General features: G+C 35.6%; 1 protein-coding gene across 1 annotated transcript in view; it reads left to right on the top strand.

The window, feature by feature from the left end:
* Window positions 1-18,925, top strand: part of LOC150101576 (uncharacterized) — a 91,796-nt gene extending 72,871 nt beyond the window's left edge. Inside the window, exons 3-27 of the mRNA XM_090400844.1 lie at window positions 1,302-1,497; window positions 2,028-2,234; window positions 4,505-4,641; window positions 6,535-6,661; window positions 7,347-7,509; window positions 7,643-7,914; window positions 8,241-8,434; window positions 8,826-9,081; window positions 9,162-9,309; window positions 9,909-10,051; window positions 10,588-11,538; window positions 11,625-11,675; window positions 12,197-12,676; window positions 12,851-13,198; window positions 13,289-13,644; window positions 13,851-13,995; window positions 14,086-14,187; window positions 14,310-14,473; window positions 14,611-14,761; window positions 15,017-15,283; window positions 15,729-15,977; window positions 16,608-16,817; window positions 17,180-17,427; window positions 18,002-18,309; window positions 18,841-18,925. Of these exons, the coding sequence (XP_090256970.1) occupies window positions 1,302-1,497; window positions 2,028-2,234; window positions 4,505-4,641; window positions 6,535-6,661; window positions 7,347-7,509; window positions 7,643-7,914; window positions 8,241-8,434; window positions 8,826-9,081; window positions 9,162-9,309; window positions 9,909-10,051; window positions 10,588-11,538; window positions 11,625-11,675; window positions 12,197-12,676; window positions 12,851-13,198; window positions 13,289-13,644; window positions 13,851-13,995; window positions 14,086-14,187; window positions 14,310-14,473; window positions 14,611-14,761; window positions 15,017-15,283; window positions 15,729-15,977; window positions 16,608-16,817; window positions 17,180-17,427; window positions 18,002-18,309; window positions 18,841-18,925 (5,958 nt within the window). The remainder of the gene's footprint in view (window positions 1-1,301; window positions 1,498-2,027; window positions 2,235-4,504; window positions 4,642-6,534; window positions 6,662-7,346; window positions 7,510-7,642; window positions 7,915-8,240; window positions 8,435-8,825; window positions 9,082-9,161; window positions 9,310-9,908; window positions 10,052-10,587; window positions 11,539-11,624; window positions 11,676-12,196; window positions 12,677-12,850; window positions 13,199-13,288; window positions 13,645-13,850; window positions 13,996-14,085; window positions 14,188-14,309; window positions 14,474-14,610; window positions 14,762-15,016; window positions 15,284-15,728; window positions 15,978-16,607; window positions 16,818-17,179; window positions 17,428-18,001; window positions 18,310-18,840) is intronic.
* Window positions 18,926-19,385: the final 460 nt, after the last annotated feature.

The following is a 19,385-nucleotide window of genomic DNA, read 5'->3' as shown; positions in this document are numbered from 1 at the left end:
ATCGATGAATTTTGACCCTCAAGAGATTTACAGCCGTGTATCTTGAATTTTCAAATATGATGCATTGGAATAATTTGCATTTCATATTTATTCTTGAATACGTCATAGCTGTATATTTCAATGCGCATGTGCGAAGTTTTGCCTGAATAACTCTATATAATATTCTGAGAGAAGATTATACAGTGATTCCTTGAGTAGGCTGATGGTGAGTAATAAAAATGGCCGCTCTCTGAAAGTTTAGTTTTATTAGTTCGCAATAATTAAAAGCAGCTCTACTGCATATTTCAGTTTCTTTATTATTTATTTTCAGATGTGGCTACTTATTCTTCTTCCTCTGGTTGTCACCTCTGTGACAGTAAGTGTGTTATAAAATCGAATATTATTTACTCGTATGCCATAGCTTCTTCGTAACATAGGTGTTGCCTTAAATCAGGAGTGCAAGCATATAAATACTCTTCTGAAATTTGTTTTAAATCGACTTTTCTTTACTTATAAAATTAGGTTTTTGTACTTCTTGCACGAAGTCCTTCATACTTTTTTTTTTTTTTTTAAGGTTATGTTCTTTTTTTAAAATAAGAAAAGAGCTGCTTAAACAATCATAATAGCTAGTACTACGCAGTATATTTTTCGATATATTCGTAAAAGCTTGTCAGGAATGTCGGCATACTTTTTTTTTTTTTAGGCTGATTACTAATTGCTTTTAAAAATATTTAACTACGAATTTTCATACATGTTCAATTAATTTCGAATGATCACTACTAATGTTAAATAAACACATCATTAATTGAAGATTTTGTTGACAGAAAACGGTACCATATTTCACGAACAGAGACCAATTTCAACTTTACCCTAAATGTGAAAGTGTATATTCTTCATGAGCAAAAGTATCTGCTTGCCTATAGATTTTCGAATTAAAGAACTTTGCACTAAATCTTGAATGTGTTATGTGTATTTTAAGGACTTTAAGTCTACGTTTTTGATTTGGTAACGTCAAAATTAACAGGAATTTATGAAGCTCTGGATTGTACTACCCTTTCAATAATTTACTTTTTTTTTTTTTAAACTCAGAATAATATTCAAAACCACTAACCTCAGTGAAACTTAAAACTGCATCCCCCTACGAAATTATTTGGTCGGTAACTTTGTCCTTTTCAACATCCGTGTTTTAAACGCCACTACAAAAAGGAGTGGGCATATTTTTTCTTAGTGTAATAATAAAGTAACTTCGCACGTTACATTTTTTAGTTTACTTCAATAAACTAGAAATTCTGTTTTAATTTTGGTTCTCTATTGAATCGCAGCACCATGGGCCCTACCCTTCCATCTCGGACTTCGAAGCAAAACTGCAGGAAGCTGCTCTCGATGTCATTGACCAGTATATGAATGACGACTTTATTATGGACCACAATGAACCTCTGATGCCTCTTCCGACGCTAAGTTATAGTGCAAAATTCATGCGATCCTATCTGCCAGACTCCGGCGTAGCCAACAGAGAAGGCAAGACGAATTTAGTATTTAAACTCGTTCTATCAGTTTAGACATTCTTAACTGGAATAAGATATGCAGTTTAACTATTTATAATAAAACATAAGCAACCCATTCAGTTTTTTGAACTGTCAAAAATACTTGGAGTGAAAATATTTCTAGTGGGTTTTACTTCATTCGGCATAAAATAACCTAATCGCGCTCAAAATATTTATTTTAAACCAGAAACACTTCGATAATAAACCTAACCAGTCTCTTCTAGGACACCAAGCATTCTCGAATGCTTAGTATCCTTCACGATTTTTGGTATAAATCGTGATTACTTAAGTGCATAGCTTTCAATATCGGCTGATGTGAATATCTTACGAGTATTACATGCATTAGCTTACCTGCAAACTAGTCAAAGATTTTAATCATGTCAAACCTAATTCTTCGCTGATTATTGGTGTAATATTTCTAAACAATGCTTCTAAGTGGAACAGACTTAATTTAATCTAAGGTTTTGATACTGACTTTTGTTTAAATCTCTTTAAATCTTGCAGAGTTAACTATAGACTACATTCGGCAGCAAACGGCAATAGTGAACATCAAAGTCGACAGATGGCGCTATATCCACTTCAGGAACTCTGATTACATGCTAGCAATACACAAAGAAAAAATAATGTTATGGAAATCGAAGCTCAGCAGTACGTCTACCTTTACTTGGGATTCAAATCTTGCTTTATGCTCTTTCGATTACTATTACGAAGGTAAGTGGACTGCATATTAAACTCGTATTTAATTTTTCTTGGATGTCTTCAGAATTTCACTCAGTTCTGATTTCTAGATAATGCTCATTCACCACGTAAAACAACGTCACCTAATCCATGTCGAGCAAACTTTTTTTGTAAATCAGAACAAGAGCTAATTAAAATCCTTGTTAGGTGGCCATATCTGGAAATTCGTTATGCTAATAGTTCTCAGGATTAGGCTACTATCTTCAAGAGCATCCATGAATCTTGCGAGGAAAGTACGGCAGCCATCATTGCAGACTAATTTTCTGCATCATCTAGGGCAGGGATCGTCGAACCCCTTCAAGGATTTCTTGACTTTTTATCGACCCCCTCTATTTTACTATTACGTAATTTTCATATTACCTAATATGTATGTTGATGAATTTTAGAACATTAACGCTCACTTGTATATCGATGCGCAAAACAGACTGGGTTCGAATGCATAAGTAAATAAGCAACCGCGCACGTGTTGCAATGTCGCGCCGGCCGGGCGGAAACCACTACATCCGTTTATTGGTAAAAAAAAGTCATTTTGGCCTCCGTAACTATTTTCATAACCTTACTCCATCTTACAGGTCCTATTCATGTCACTGTTCCCACGATTCACTCTTAATTGCGTTGTCATTCAGGATGGAGGTAATCGAAGTTAACCGAATTAAATATTACCTGTACAATGATGTCTTATATTTTTCTATCGACCACTGATCTAGGGTAAACCACCAGGAAGCAGTCGACTTACAGGATAAGCTGCTTCGTAAATTCAGATCTTTTAAACTTTTTTCCCCATTGTCAGTTTTCACTTGTTTCTTATTACTTCATTTGGTCAAATGTTTAAATATGATTTAGTTGGCTAGAAAATTCAACTTTAATAAAATGAATAAAATGTTGAACATCTTATTCTTTCTACACATGCCCGACAGCTAAAATATCCATCACTTCTGTGGATGGATCTACATAAGTTTTTTATCTTTTTATAAACGTTTTGCTATAATATCTGTACCTAGTTTAACATTTATTTTTTTTAATAAATAAACTTTGAAAAATCCATCAGTAATCGTCAGGTCTAGTAGAATCATCTGGATTTAGAACTATTCTCAATTGATCCTTGATCGGAATCAAGAGAACGCAATCGCCGGTTACATTTCTAGATATAACTGCATTTTAGAAAATGCAGCTAGAACTTCCCTCCTGGAGTAACATTAATTTTTTGATTGGTTTAGAAACTAATTGTTGAACATGTGTAGAAAATTTATACGCTCGGCTCGATTTACTAAACCGAAGAGAACATTCACCCTTTCGTTCATTAGAAAGGAATCGACATAGATAATTATTTGCGATTCTATCGCACTGCCCTATTACTCCTTAATCAAATACTCCAGATGTGCAGAATTTTTCTTGATCTATTCAACATATTGCTGGTTTCAATCTCTGCTCAGATCATAAATGGTGCAGCTGTTTTTATAGTTTGATGTATACAATACTGAAATTAATAACATGAATTCAAACTTTTGTTCCAGTAAGAATGTTTCAAATTCCCAAAGTTTGTTTTTAGTTCAATGCTAAAAACAAATGTTCTTGTATGCTATTGCAATTTATCTCTAAACTTCAAAACGATATTTTCTGAATTTCGCAGTTGTGCTGTTTAAATTTCGATATGCTAAATGGCAATGACACTTTCTTAATCCTCTGAAAATACATTGTATGTAGAACAAAGCGAATGCCTTGTCTTGAACGCCAATTATTCCATTAATGGCGCTGAATGCTAATAATTTGAAACCGATACTTCATCTTGATTCGTAATTGCTTGAAACCGCACATCGTGGTTTTACAGCCTTTTTGCATTCTTCAGTAACATTACTAAGCATATTAAGTGGATATTGAATCCAACATTATTTCGAAGTCGAATAGGGAAACTACACGAGTTTCGTGCCGAATATAGACAATAATATAAAAGTTTCGGCGGATCCAAGCGTAAGAAAACTTTTCATGACAGGGGCAACTCGTGATAAAGGTCGAATAAGCTCTAATCACTTTCCTTAGTGTTTTCTAAGGAAAGTGATTAGAGATTAGATCCCGTAATGTAAAGCACATCTCCTGGATCTCCCCAAACTATAATTTCTTTATTCGGCTTTGAAATGTTAGATTCAATATCCACTTAATTTGAATAATTTTGCATTGCCGAAGTGAAGGCTCTTTGAGTAAACTAACTTGCATTTTTATCACTTACAATACCACCTTCTTTCTAGGAAGCTTCGTAGATGCCATCTTATTTACTCAGTATTACAAGCATGTACAAGGGCTCTACTTGGCTGTCCTCATTGCACACAAAAAAGGAACGGATGTTGTTAAAGTTTATGACATAACAGAGGAAGAATGTCTAGAGGTATGTATTTTAGCCTGGTCTATTTCTAGTAAGACCAGAAATTTTCCCAGCATCTCTATTCCGACTCCCAATCTCAGTACTCCTGAAAAATAATTAAATTACTTGCGCACTGATTATGAACTTATGCAGTATCCTAAACTTGGCTTTTCTGTAAACTAGTACTTAAGTTTAGTTGGTCATAACCAAACTGCTTGTCCAATAAGCCCCCGAAATTCGCAGGGCCCGGGGGAAAGAGGAACCAATGACGACCCACATGTGCATTTAAACTAACTTTATGTCAACGTGACACACCTGCATAGCGGAAAAAATCGAAAGCATTTTTAAAATGACGAATTATCAGACAACTGAATTCAATTTATTGCTCGTGTCTTCTGTTGAAGAGCTGGCGATGTTTGGATGAGTATTTTCAACTTCCGGTATTGAAACCACCTGTTCTTAAACCCAGCAAGTTTATTAATAAGTTGAGACACGAGTACGAAACTTTTGTAATAAAAAAACGAAAATTTAATCCTACACTGAGTTTTGGTCTGCTTTCAAAAATCTAACTCGTTCCCTGGAATGGGACAAGTCAAGTCACAGAACATGACTGCAACAGCTAACTTTGTTCCAATGTAGATATAGTCGATCACTTTCTTCATACCAGTTTGCACGGCTGATGAAAGTCGGGACCGGATCTGAACAGTTGGCTGAAACAGTTTCAATAACCAAAATTAAATTAGGATGTGCTAAACAATGGTCATCTAGGTAAGACTATTGAATTTCGGCAAAATCGCTTAATACTATTTCATGCTCTTTTTTTAAGCAAAATATCTTAAAATTAATCCTGAGTGACAGAGGCACGCATTCCGATCGTGCAGAGCTCCCCACCGGCTGGGCGATCGTCTGGATCCACGTGCAGATGTGGCTGGCACAATTAAGTGCATTCAGATTTCTAGCTTTCATATCTCCGGATTAGTTTTGTCTGCGTACATCTTTCTTCATAATTTGGATTTGATTCCAAATGTTCAGACTTTGCTTTCTATTTTTGTAGTGCGCGGAACAAAGGATCCTCTTGTGGTCCAATAAGACCCATCTTGTACACAATACGGTTTTAAACCATTTTAGACTGCATTTCACCTTACCTTGCAAGATTTCGCTTACTACTTGTGATTAAACCCGATGGAAGTTTCTCATGATCTCCGCTCCCACTTGATACTTCCTCCGCATCGTAACGAGTTTCAAAAGCTACCATAATATCACCAGATTCTTTCTGAGCATATCTTTATTTTCAGTTTAAATTCGATAGTCTCGTCTGAGCTTTTTTTATAAAACGATCAATAAAAAAATTGGTTAAGTTTAAATGCATTACTTTCTTGAACGAAGCATACATTTATATTCCGTAATATAAACACTGATTAGTTAATTTCAAAATTTACCGTCCTTAATTCATAAACTATGAAGCTTCCAAGGAGAAGTTATTTCACTTATCCAAATCTTAATATTAACATTTCCAATTATAAACGAAAATGTTTGGTCTTTGATTAAAAACTATATCGTGGATAAGTTGTGATTTAACTTTTACCTCTTGGTCTTTAGGCCCTATGTTCTCGGCTTAAGTTAAACAGTTGATTGCTAGTGACGAGTATCTTGTCATCTTTTTAATTTTTAAACTAGTCGACCTCCTCTATTTTACAAATATTAGGAAGCTAAGAATTAAAGCAAGAATGCTGAGACAAAACGCTCGTACCCTGGTTTCTGAATCGGTATCTAAGTTAACGTCTTAGACCCACATTACTAAGCTTTCGTATATACTTGAACGGTATGGGTTATTAAATTTTTTTCAGATCAAATTGATTCATTATCTATTGATTTAAAGTTAAAACATACTGAAGTTTATTTCTATTTTTCAAATAGGTCACAGCATTCGAAGTTGGATCAGAGTCTGTTCAACTAGCTCACGTGGAATCGCAGCATGGTGGGGCTGTGGTCGTCTTGTTTGCCAACGACGCTGTCAAAACGACTCTTCGTGTCGTACAGAAAGGTAAGTAAATGTGCATCGCTTTGGCTTAAACTGTCATTAAGTTGGCGTACAAATTCTAGATAATTTAAGTTGCCTGAAATATGACACTTTTCGTTTGATCAAACAGCTCTTGCTTAAACTGAAGCAAGCGACTTTGATGGTTGCTTTTGGTTTAAGCCCGCTGAATTTTCGCACCAACACTCATAAAATTAACAATTCTACTCAAAGGCCACCACCTCAATTTCTACCAGTAATACGACAAAGCAAAACGGAGTCCAGTGTATTAAATCTTGATTTGCATATGTTCTTCTGGGCGACTTGCCGGAGGAAACAATGTCCGTATTAAACCAGCGAATTGATTTTCATTTGGAAATCTAACGAACCCCCAACACACACAAAAAAAAAAAAAAAAAAACGGAGCAGACAAACGATAAGTGCAACGAACACTTCACGGGTTAAATGCTTTAAACAATCAAACACCCTTAATGTGTTTCTACGCCAAATATACGAGACCACGCTAAATTTTACGTTATTAAAAACTGTCCGTTCAGGCTCCTAAATTGGCTTCAGGGAAAAATTAGCTTGTGCCTGAACTGTTTAGAATGAGCATTAGCCAGTGTTACGTTCGGTCCAGTTCTAATGAAATCCTGCCTTGGTCTATTACCAGTGGAAACAAACTTTTTAGATGTTTTGGTATCTCTTCCAGGTAAAAGCTACTCTGGAAAATACATAGAAGTTCATGCCGCTTCTCCTGTCGACCTTGTAACATCAACTATTAGTGGTTACGGTTACATTGCTGTCGCTAATGCTTCCGTTTGCGAAATATTTCGCCTTGACGAATTCGCACAAAGTACATCGGTATTTGATAGGTAAGTATTCTTTTGAAATTAATTTAAACTAAGTGGGGCATTTTTATGCTTCTGTAAGCAAACTGCATTTTAGCAATTCTAATTACTGCTATAAACTTAATTGGATGCCAATCCTATACTTCATGCTTTTCAGTCTTCATGGATCCGACATTGTAGATTTGGAAAGTTTTCGGTTTGGTTTTGAAGATTTCCTTGCAGTGACCGAACGAAACCATCAATCTCTGCTAAGGTGGACAATGGGCGGATTCATTCGTACGTACGAATTCAATGTCAAGAATGCCCTTCAATGGCACGCAGCAAGCCTCGTTGATTGCAGAAATGATGTAATGCTCCTACTCCTCACAGATCAAGGAGGGATAATCTTCATCTGGAGAGAAGGAAAATTCATTAAACTAGGAGATGATGGTAAGAACCTCTTGCGCATTACAGAAAAGTCTCTACAAAACAACCTAATTTTGAAAGTAAAACTTAAATTTTAAATCGGCAAAGTAAAGCCCTAGTAGAAATGCTGTATCGGCATGCAGTATGTTCCGATCATAAAGCTTATTGGTCACTTGCAAATATTAATCAGTTCATTGACTAATGGCTTGCAATTGGCCGAAACTTCCGAACTAATTAGTGAATAAAACTATAAAATTTCATACACAACGCGGATCTCGTTATTCTTGTAACATGAGCTGGTTTCTCTAAGTTTAACGTTCTTGATTTGATTCGATGCATCTTTATTACAGTGATCCCTGGCGACTTCCACCCCAAACCTTCTACATTAGCATCATTTACATTCAATGGTACTGTGTTCACCATATCAACGGACAGTTACTCAGAGGAAGCTCGGGTTTACTCTATCCACACTTCGCTATATAACGTGCCTGATCCGGTCATTGTCCACACTGGAGAAGTTCAACAAATGATGCGAGGTTTGCAGGTAAGTAGCTCGAGTATACTAATTACATTGATTTTACTCGAGGACTTGGGTCCAGTTTTAGACCCAAGTCTTGCATTTTTCTAATGCAAAGAACGTTTAACCTATATAAAGCACACTGAACCTTTCTCGCTGATCTAATTGCTCCTAGCATCTGGCAAAGCTAAATTCAATTCCTAACATAAACTGCATTTCGTGTTGCTATATAGCAAACTCCTAACAAATCCTCACTATTACAACCTAAAATCCTGAAAGTAAACTTCTAGGCACAAAATCTCTAACAAACCATTCTTTCGTGGTCCCTGCGAGTATGATTCTTTGCTTTAAGTATTAACTGCTAGCAATAGTGTAACTTATACTAGCAGAGATGACAAAGATTTAACGCTCTTTTCAGGAAAAAATTGACCAACAAAGCTCTGCTCTTCGTGAAATATCGGAAGCAATTGAAGACGCTGTTCGTCCTGGTGGCCTACCGATTTTAGCAGAACAGTCGCTGAACAACATTATCGTTACGTACGATACGCTGGTAAAGAGCAGTTCCATACTAGGAAACGTAGTATGGCAAGAGTCCAAACAAACTTTACTGGACATTCAAAAACAAGTAGTTTCACTAGAACACTTAGTTGGATTTTTAGAAGATAACATCAAAGGTAAGTTTTCATAAGATTTCTTTCTTCAATGTAATGTCGTCGATTTTGGACAAACACTGGATTTCTTTTTACTATTCCAGATATCGCAATGGTGGACGAATCATCCGAAATTGTTGGTCAGAAAATAATCTACGGTGACTTAATGGTAAACTCGCTTTCTGCTGAATCTCTCGACATAACTACGATCAACGGAATTCACATTCCAACTTTACAGGGACAAATCTACAGGTAAATTTCTTCTTAAATGATCCCATGATCTATTTTACGTTCCATATCGGAATATTTACTTCCACGAAATCGCCGGTTTTTCACATGTCGATACTTGAAATGGAATTTCAAATTTTTTAGTTTAAAAATCCTAGGTCTTCATAACTTTAAACAAACCTTTAATTTATTTAAATGATTTCGATAGGATAGTAGTCTTGAATCTAGTATTTTGAAAATATTGCTTTCAAATATAATCCAGCTAATATTGATAAATTTAAAACTTCCTGCACTATTTACTGCTGGAATAATATTTGCATAATGCCAACTTCTGTTTAAAACAAATCGTCTTGTACAGCTCACCCAAGTTATCACTTGACTTGGGTATCAATACTTTCTACGAAAAATTCTCTCCCAGAGCGCGAACTATTAAAACAAGTAACTTCCTCGTCTTTCTGTTTAGACTATCTTAGAGTTGATCCTACTCAGCTTTTGTCTGTACTAGTGCACCAAATTTCTATGCAGACTTCGCGTGATAATTTTACGTAAATGCTGTCAAACGTTTCTTTTTATCTTATTAAATAAATCCATAAGAAATAAGTTTTTACTTGGCTTTTTTCCAGGATCGATAAACCGAAGACGATCAGAAACCAAACTACATTTTCTAAACCTCTCACTGTTACAGGATCAGTGGAAACTAATCTGGTCAATAATATTGACTTGGCCACAGGGGTGGTAACGTCAAATACCGATCAAACAATATCAGGTAAGTCGTGCATGCACTCTCTTGCTTAGGAATTTCAGAGAACTAAAATTCCTTCCTGTATTTAATGTAGCCTTCATTGGAAGAGCTGAGTTTAATTTACTACTAAAATTACGTAATCAACTTTATAAATAGTTGATTTCTATCACTTTAGTTCAGAGCTTTCATGAATTAAATGATCTATTCGTTAATAGATCATTAGCTAGCCAAACGATCATGGCTATTAAAATAGCTTATTTGCTAATCTCTTGGCACTTCTGTTAGCCAGAATCTTGATCCTTCTGTATCATGAGTACTGCATGAGGGGAAAAGTTGCACTCTTGCCAAAGAAACCTATATTTATTCTTAGTTAACAAACAATACTTCCCCAATTTAAACTGACTTTACAATACCAGAGCACTTAAGTAGCTTCTCATTCTGCTCTTGTGACAAGTATCTTTTTAAACTATTCAAATATCTGAAGAGTTTCTAGTTTAAAGTTCAAAATTAACTTTATTTTGCATTTTCTCATACTTCAATTAATCTTTCTTTGTTTCTAGGATCTCTCTCGTTCAAGTCTCCTTTAAACATTAAAGGAAATCTTGTAGTTAATGGATTAATGAATGACATTAATGTCAGTAATATTGTAACCCTTCATGATGACCAAGTAATCACAGGATGGAAAGGCTTCAGTAATCTTACTATTCATGATCTCAAGGTAGAAACAATTGATAACGTTAACATCACTGCGCTGACCGAAAACGCAATGTCACTTACTAAAAACCAAACTATTTCCGGTACTATAACCTTTGAGAACCTGAAAACTTCAGACATATTGATTGAGGGAACGATCAATGGTGTGTACTTGAAAGACCTTATTTCTAATATAGTCAGAACTGACCAACCAGCAGTAATTACTGGCAATAAAATTTTTATTAGAGATCTCACGATAGAAAACAACTTGATACTACACGGAACTATCAATGGACTACGCATTCCAGAAGATTTTCTTATACCAAAAATCGAACAAGACATAACTGGTAAAAAGCACTTCATAAGTATGACTATCGCTGATGCATATGTAGAGGGACTAGTCAATGGACTGAAACTTCCTCATGACATTGTCACTCTGACAGGAGACGAAATAATTCCATCCAAGAAATTCCTAAATGGAATCCACGTTGGAAAAAACATGAGCGTTGGTGAAACTATAGATGGAGTAGACATTTCCCAATTTGCCCAAGAAGCAGTGAAGATGACTTCAAAGGCTCTACACGGTGAAATTTTTGGTAAGTTAACAGTAGAAAACTTGTTTGTTGGAGGCTACCTGAATGGACTTATCCCAGACCAGATAATAGAGGACCTAGTTCTGAAGAACGAAGAAGTTACTTTAACCGGTAATAAATATTTCTTTGGAGAAGTCGCAGTGGATTCTTTGAAAGTAGGACTAATATCTGGATATGACATAAGAAAGGACTTCATGCTTACTAGTGGTGACCAGGTGATTAAAGGTAGGAATTTTTTAACTCGGCATTCTGAATTGCTGACATTTGTATTATGACTAAATGTTGAAAACTTAAATGCTTTATCCTTGCAGGAAACAAGACCTTCCTCTCTACTGTGAACTTCCTGGGTTCTCTTAGTGTAGGTATGTTACCCATTCTAGTCTCGTATCTACATTAGAAAAACATGCATCTAATACGCACAAACTATTCAGTTTTTATTCGCATTTCATTATGAATATTCCACTGATCTAGGATTGTTAATGAGTTAAGTCAGTTGCAAATCTTTTGATTTGCAGTTTAAGACTTGTCCATTAAGTCTAAAGATAGTCCTTTTGATTAAGCACACTTTGAATATCCTAAACATTACAAATTTTTACTCCGTATTCCGGGTTATGACAGTCCGAACTAACTTGAACCATAACCGAAATTTGCAGCGAGACTTGATTACAGATCTACAGCTCTACTGAGATCTGTAATCCAGTGGAGCTCGTGGCAAGAAGGAAGCAGTCTTTACACCATGTTTAATTCATTGTAAACAAATTGCCCATAATATTCAAAAACAACATTCTGACAAAGTATGTTGTCCCTCTTAATAGATGTGCTTGATTACTAACTACTAAATTAAACTATTTAGGTTTAAACTGTTAAATCTTATCTTTTTCAGCTAATGGCAAGATAGGTGGTATTGATATAATGAAGATGGTTAACACCAGCATTCCACTTAATTTCGACAGTATTCTAGATGGACCAATATACTTCACGGAACACCTGGAGGTTAACAACATAGAAGTCGAAAGAAAAATAAACAATCTTGCTTTTCCCGACGACGTAGTACTTCACTCTAAGCCTCAAGAAATATACAAGAAAACTTTCTTGAAAGGCATGTCTGCTCCTTCAGTTTTTGTTCAAGGGAACTTAAATGTGAGAGACTCAATCGATGGAGTCTTACTTGACGAATTCATCCGTCAGCGAGCAACTTTATCCAGCGATCAGGAGTTCGAAGGTGATATGGTACTTGCTGGTCCAAACGAGGCAACCAAAGTTATAGTAAAAGGATTGGTTAATGGATGGAGCACTTCTGACTTTGATGCAATCATGTCGCTGTCTAAACCTCAAGTAATAACTGGTGCGAAAACGTTCGAAGGTAAGATCTGGACCTCCTTCAGTATGCAGAGCTTTGAAAAAATTTAAATTTGCTACATTCACTAATGATATTTGTCGATTTGACTAAATTCGGAATCTTAATATTCGATAAGATTAAGCACTCTAATCCATCAGGATTATCTACTGATGCTTTTATTTTTACCAACTTTTTCAGGTAATATTCACTTCCTAAGCAACACTACAACTCGTTCCATTAACGGAAAAGACTTCGCAGAGTTAAATAGACGAGCTATAAAGCTGAACGAGGATCTCACTTTCACGAGACCGTTTTCATTTGAAAACTTGGTAATTAATGGAAATCTGACAGTTGGGTTCGTGAATGGCATTAACTTAACCGAGCTGGATCAAAATGTCTTCAAGATTGAAGGAAATCAAACGATCCAAGGACTCTCAGTCTTTGAGAAAGGCTTCCACGTAGATGGCGATATCAAAGCGCAACTTGTAAACGGAATGGACCTAAAATCAAGAATACTAACCAAGAGTGGAGAACAGAATATTACAGGTAAGTTACTCTCGGTGAGTAATTCAATAGCATCTGTATCTAATGCTTATAATACCACATTACATATTTTTGCACATCTGTTTTTTTCAGGTAGCTATACTTTGAATAATCTCCATGTTGAAGGAAACATCTTTGTCGAAAATAAAATAAATGGTGTTAACTTGAAAGATTTCTACAACACGGTAGCAAAGTTAGATCGTGATAACGTTATTCATGGAAGCTTAGTTTTCGCAGGTGATGTTCACATATCGGGACAACTTCGAATAACTGGTTTCATAAATAACATCTACTGGCAAGAAACAAGCACGCCTACTCCACACGCGGATGAAAAGACAATCACTCTGAAAGGTCCAGTCGAAGTATATGGTGATGTAGACTTCACTATAGTAAATGGAATAAACTTTCGCGACTTCTTGGAAGATATTGTCTACATATATGGCGATCAGGTAATTTTAATTCGAAGTATTCCCCTAGATTTCTAAGACCCAAACTATTTCTCCTTAAGTTCCAGCGCTGAAATCATAAAACGCTAAATTCAATCTTGCTGTTCTCTAAATATTTACTTCAAACTATTTTAATTTCTGAACATACCAACTTTACATCTGAAATTCGAAAATTATTTCAATTTGTATGACTGATTATTTCTTTGCAGACTGTTTCTGCATCGAAAGAACTGAAACACGTTATAGCCAGTCGTGTAAAAGTTGACAGCCTGCAGTCAGGAATGGTTAATGGCGTAGACCTTCTAAAAATAAGAGACGAAGCGGTCTTTATAAATAAAGATGCAGAAATAAAGGGTGAGATTATCTAGAGGCACTTATGCATACTTAAGCAAAATTTAAGCATTGCTAAGCTAAGTACTGTGACCAAATCTTTTCTCTTTTCAGGAGAAAAGACTTTCGTTGATGGAATAATAATTGAAGATCTAAAAGTGGAAATGATAAATGACATTGATTTTAAAGACGCGATCACCGTCAATTGTAGTGGAGGTAGGTAATCGCTCCTACATTTTTTTTTTTAACAAATTCAGTCTCAGTTTCAAACAATATTCTAAATACCACTTATTTTTAGGTCGAAACAATTATTTAAATAGAAATTGTGTTTTCTGCAGATAAACCTCAACATGTCACTGGAACTAAAACTTTCACTCGACTCTTGCTTGAAGCAGACTTGGATGTGGCAGGCTTCGTCAATGGCTACAAGCTGCCTCAGTTAGCTAATGATACTCTGATGCTTCAAGGAAACCAAATGATCATGGGAACAAAACAGATAATGGCAAGTTTTTTGTCCAATGTTTTTCAACCTACTTAACTCCACTTAATCCTATTGTGTAGGACTCGTTCCCTATTTTTGTCACTCTAATGACTATTAGATTTTACAAAGCATTTTAAAAGCTTTCATCTTTTTTGCAGGGCCATGTACAGCTACTTGAAAATACAGAAATAGGAACAATCAATAACGTCAATCCGGACAACTGGGTCACTTTGCATACTGACCAGAATATATCGGCCAATCTCCATTTTACAGAAAGTGTTCACTTCGATAACGACCTCGATGTACTAGGTAAACTATCTTGGACAATTTATCTTAAAATTCAAATGATAAAGTAACCTGTTTATTTCCTAAATATACCGGGTCACTTGTCTTAACGTGACCTATACGTCTGAACTGTAGTCGTGTATATGCATTCATACGCTGAATATTTTATTCAGCGATAATGGCCAAATTTGTTAATTTTTAAATAGCAAAATTTACATCTTGCTAGCTTCTACCAAAATAAGTCTTTCTAGACTAAATAGGTAACTTTTTGTTTCATAGGCAAGATCAACGAAGAACCCCTCGGATGGGCTTCAGACATAGTGGATCTTGATAGTAATCAGATAATCGAACAGCCATTCACTTTTGGTGATGTTATTTCTGCTTACGATGTAACGGTAAATACAACAGTTAATGATATTGATCTAGACATCTTCGGTCTGGATGTGTTCTCGTTCTGGTCAGCTGTGGAGATAAAGGAAGAAAGTATAAGGGAAACAGTAACTAGCCACTGCAATCTCATTAATTATTTACATGAAGCTTTGGAAGGTAAAATTTTTTTTAAAAAAATCCATCTTTTTATTTAGATCCTAATATAGCTATTTCTCAATAGTTACTCTTAAATGAACATCTCGTCGTCGATTAGTTTAATGGGTTGATGTTGCCTGTTTTTAGATATGCTATTATGAATGGCATAACTTATCGTGGTTTAAGATTCATTAAATGACACTTATGATTTGTCTATCTTCTCTATAATCTAATCTAGAAATTTAAGGGCGGGTGGTTTTAAAATGGCTTCCCACAATCATTCACTATACTTAATGGCAATTAATCCTAAAGACAGATTTAACACGGATGTAATAAATTTGAGCGAGAACCACCGAATCATTTTCCATCACTTTTAGTCCCCTTGTCTTTCTTCTTACAAAGATTTCATTATATTAATTCTATAACTTCGTATATGCAAATCTTAAAGCATAACTTTTCTTTTCAGATTCCTATTTTGTTCTCGATAAGTTGGTATTCCATCAGAAGTTGCCGAATAATACTTGCGATGCAATTTATGCAGATTCAAGCTACTTGAGAAAGGATGGTATGCAAGAAGCAAAGTATGAGTTCTACTTGAACGAATATAATCAACTATTCGAACAGTCCCTTGGATATGTTAGCGAATCTTTCCATAAGAAGCAGCTTTTCTTCTCACTAAATAATGACATGTTTGAAGTTGTAATTCCTGCAACTGGTAAGTATTCAGTTTCTGAATTGAATGTTAAAAGCACAGGATAGGGTATACAAACAAGAGTAAGAATTATTACTCATTCTTTGTTTAATGTCCGTTTCTATGGACAATTCTAATCGTTATTTTAAGTCTCCAAAAATTATATAGATTTAGACTTATCTAAAAAGTCAGTAAAGGTTGGTAGAGCCTCCATTACTAATGGCTCATGCAAAAAGATAAAGTTTGAGCACGGTTAGTAGTTTGAAGGATCAATCATTCGATGCTGTTGGCACACCCTCCCTCCCTGCAGGTGTCATATAATAAAAAAATGAACTTGTTGCTCTAATCACTTTAGACACTGATCTAATGATCACAGTATTTCACAGCTGTATTTTCACTTAATGAAACTAGCATCTCAACTAAATTTCGGAAGTATGGATTAAGCGATTCATTAGGAATAATATTCCTCGAAATGCGTCCATCTCAAAGATGGCACGAAGCTTCCTGATTGACAATCAAATTCTTGGCTTGATGTCTGTATCCTGTTAATGAAATTGAACCTATTGTTCAAAACAACTTAGACTGCTTTCAGTAGTTTAGAATTTTCTATTAATTCTAAATCCATCTCAAACTATAACGAATTTCTTATTACAGAAATAATGGTTCTGTGCAATGGAAGTCTCCTGACTACGTTAGGGAACAAAGCAAGAGATCTAGCCGTCGTGGTGTTAGATGACAATGTTACTGCAATTCTGGCAATCCTTCGCGACACTCTTATCGATGTGTATTCTCTATCGCCTCCGAACGAACGACCTACCCGTCACTCTGCCGTAATGCACGTTGATAGCATCACTGTACCGAAAGGTAAGGTTACTAAATAGCCGTAACGCCTTATTTCATTTTGCCGTTTTAGTATGCGATAATACTACCCCCCCCAGACTTCACCTTGTGAAGTTCTGGCGAATCTAGAGGCGCATGCATTTAAGCCGATATAATTTTAGCTTTTATTCAAGAGCTTAAGAGAATCGAACGCCACTTCAATCTTCAAAATCATTTCTTGGAGAAAAACTAGTTTTCAAACTAAGAATTTGCCTATCTATTTAATGCATACCAATAGTCGCAAATCTGTTTAGTGTTTTTTATTTATAATGAACATCTACGTTCATCACATTTAAATGATTTACTTTCCTAACTATTCACCATGGTTATTTTGAACTTTCTTCCAGAATCCATGGCAATCGATATCTTCCAAGCAAATGACGTATATATTGCAGTCTCTTGCAACTACCTGCCACCTTACAGCCAAGGGTCATCAGTCTTATACCAGTGGAAGCAGAACGAATACTTTGAATCGGTACTGAAGATAAATGCTTATGCCAGCAGCGACGTGATTCACTTCGAGTACAGAGGCCGCCACTACTTGGCTTTCGCCAATGCTATGGCTCATGAAGCTCTTGAACCAAATGCCATCCTGGTAACTTTTTTTTTTAGAAATAAAACTACACTTGTGCATAAAATTCTTAAAGAATTTTTTTTTTAATTTTAGATAAATATTTTGCTTAGTTTCATGCAACTAAACCCTTGATAAATTTTTACTTCCAATCTTTATCTAGCTTTTCTCTAAACAGCCTACGAATCTCTTGTATCAAAAAGGCTTAAACGTTCAGCACTTCCTTTATACAGACAATATTCGTAAGTACAATGCCGAGTAACGGCACAGGGTACTGCTGTTCCAAGCTTTTTTCTTAAATTCGTATCTGGCAATCTTAATCTGCTGAAAATGGTGTCCTTGGCCTGTTCCCTCGGCCCAGTGCGAGATCATGCTTGGTGCTCTCCAGAGCACCAGTTTCGGATTAACCTAGTTTGCAATTCTTAAGCCTGGCAATAAGTTGTCACTGTTCGTAGCCAGGTTTGGAAGTTCATCTTGGGAACAGAATTCGAACCTGTAGAGGACAAACTTCTAAATCTTCAACTCAGTCGGCGGCTTTAAATTCAAGAATTCTCACTTAACTGTGTTCTGAATTGATAAAACATTTTTTCTTTTTCAGATCTATGAAGAGACAAGGTCAGATGATTATCCTTTCAAGCTTTTCCAGAAAGTTCTGTTTGTTAGTACAAGACATCTGTCCACATTCAATTTCGGAAACCTTCCGGATCTCTATCTTATAGCTACAAATTCTTCAGTTGTGGAAGTCCTTCACTTTGAAGGAGCAAGTGGATTTAGATCGAGCTTTACGCTGCGTGTGAAAGATGCGATCACGACGAGGCCGTTATTAATAGGAGATGACCTCTTTCTCATAGTTGCCCAAGAAAACGTTCCGGAATCGATAATTTTTAGAGGAATTGCGAAAGGCGAGTATCTTTTCTTTTTTTTTTTTTTTTCAAACCAATCTTAAAATTTCCAATCTTAAAATTTCATTCATTTTAAATAAACTTAATTTCTATTCTCCCTTTTTAGTGTAACTGAACTGTCTGCCTATTTCTCGCTGTCATTTGGACCATTATGCTCTTAAATTGTCATCCTACGCATTTTACTTACGTCAAATTTTAGGCGTTCATGAACGCAACTTAATTAAAAATCCTACTCGGATTGCAAAGGCTCTCTCCCCGTGGAGAATACTAATTGCATTTCTAAAAGGTCTTAACAAGCGAAGGTTAATTCCCTCATATCTAAATAAATTAAAGCAATTAAGTTTTGATTAGTGGCACTTCTGAAGTTACTACGTGTTAAGCATTCTTGGACTTCAATTATCCAGTTCTAATCTGTTAACATTTTTTCATGCTTTCATTCACTCTTCTTCCATAGTCAAATTCAGTTTTTGACTTGACTTAGATTCATTCAGGATGAAATTACTCGTTTTTAATTATATTACTTCTCTCTTTTTAGGTTCTCGACTACACCCGAGACAGTTGAGCTCATGTGTGTAAAGCCTTCAAGGAATCCTGTTAAAGCTATTGTTATGTTTGACTAATAACGAAATATTGTCTAGTTAAGTTGTACTGAAATTTTATTTATTAATAAATCCGAACCTCACTTTTTAAAGTAGTCTCTCATTACTTCACTTTCCACGCATTAAGTAATCTAATCTCCCTTCAGACTTTCCTGTAGGTGGAAACACTATACTCATGTGGGTATAGGCTTTATAAGCCGTTTTTAAAGCAGTTGATCTTGCAGAATGTGCAGTTTTGCACAGGTCTCGTACCATAACACAAGGGATTTAGTGCAAACGCACTAAATCCCTTTTTGAAACCAAGTAAGGGTCAAGAAACAAGCAGGCGAGATAGTCTGCCAGTGAAATAGAATAAACTGCCAGCAGACATTTTTATCCTTCATATGATAAATTGAGGGCTTTTTTATCACATTCTGGGGACCCTATTCTTCATAGTAGCCATTTAATAACTACTGCTACAGCTAAAATTACTTCGGAACAT

This window comes from Typopeltis vanoorti, chromosome 11 (genome assembly GCF_054136105.1).
Source record: "Typopeltis vanoorti isolate ZY-2024b chromosome 11, IOZ_Tvanoo_1.0, whole genome shotgun sequence".
Classification (NCBI taxonomy): Eukaryota; Metazoa; Arthropoda; class Arachnida; order Uropygi; family Thelyphonidae; genus Typopeltis; species Typopeltis vanoorti.
The sequence above is the reverse complement of the archived record's forward strand: the minus strand, read 5'-3'. Positions and strand labels throughout refer to the sequence as shown.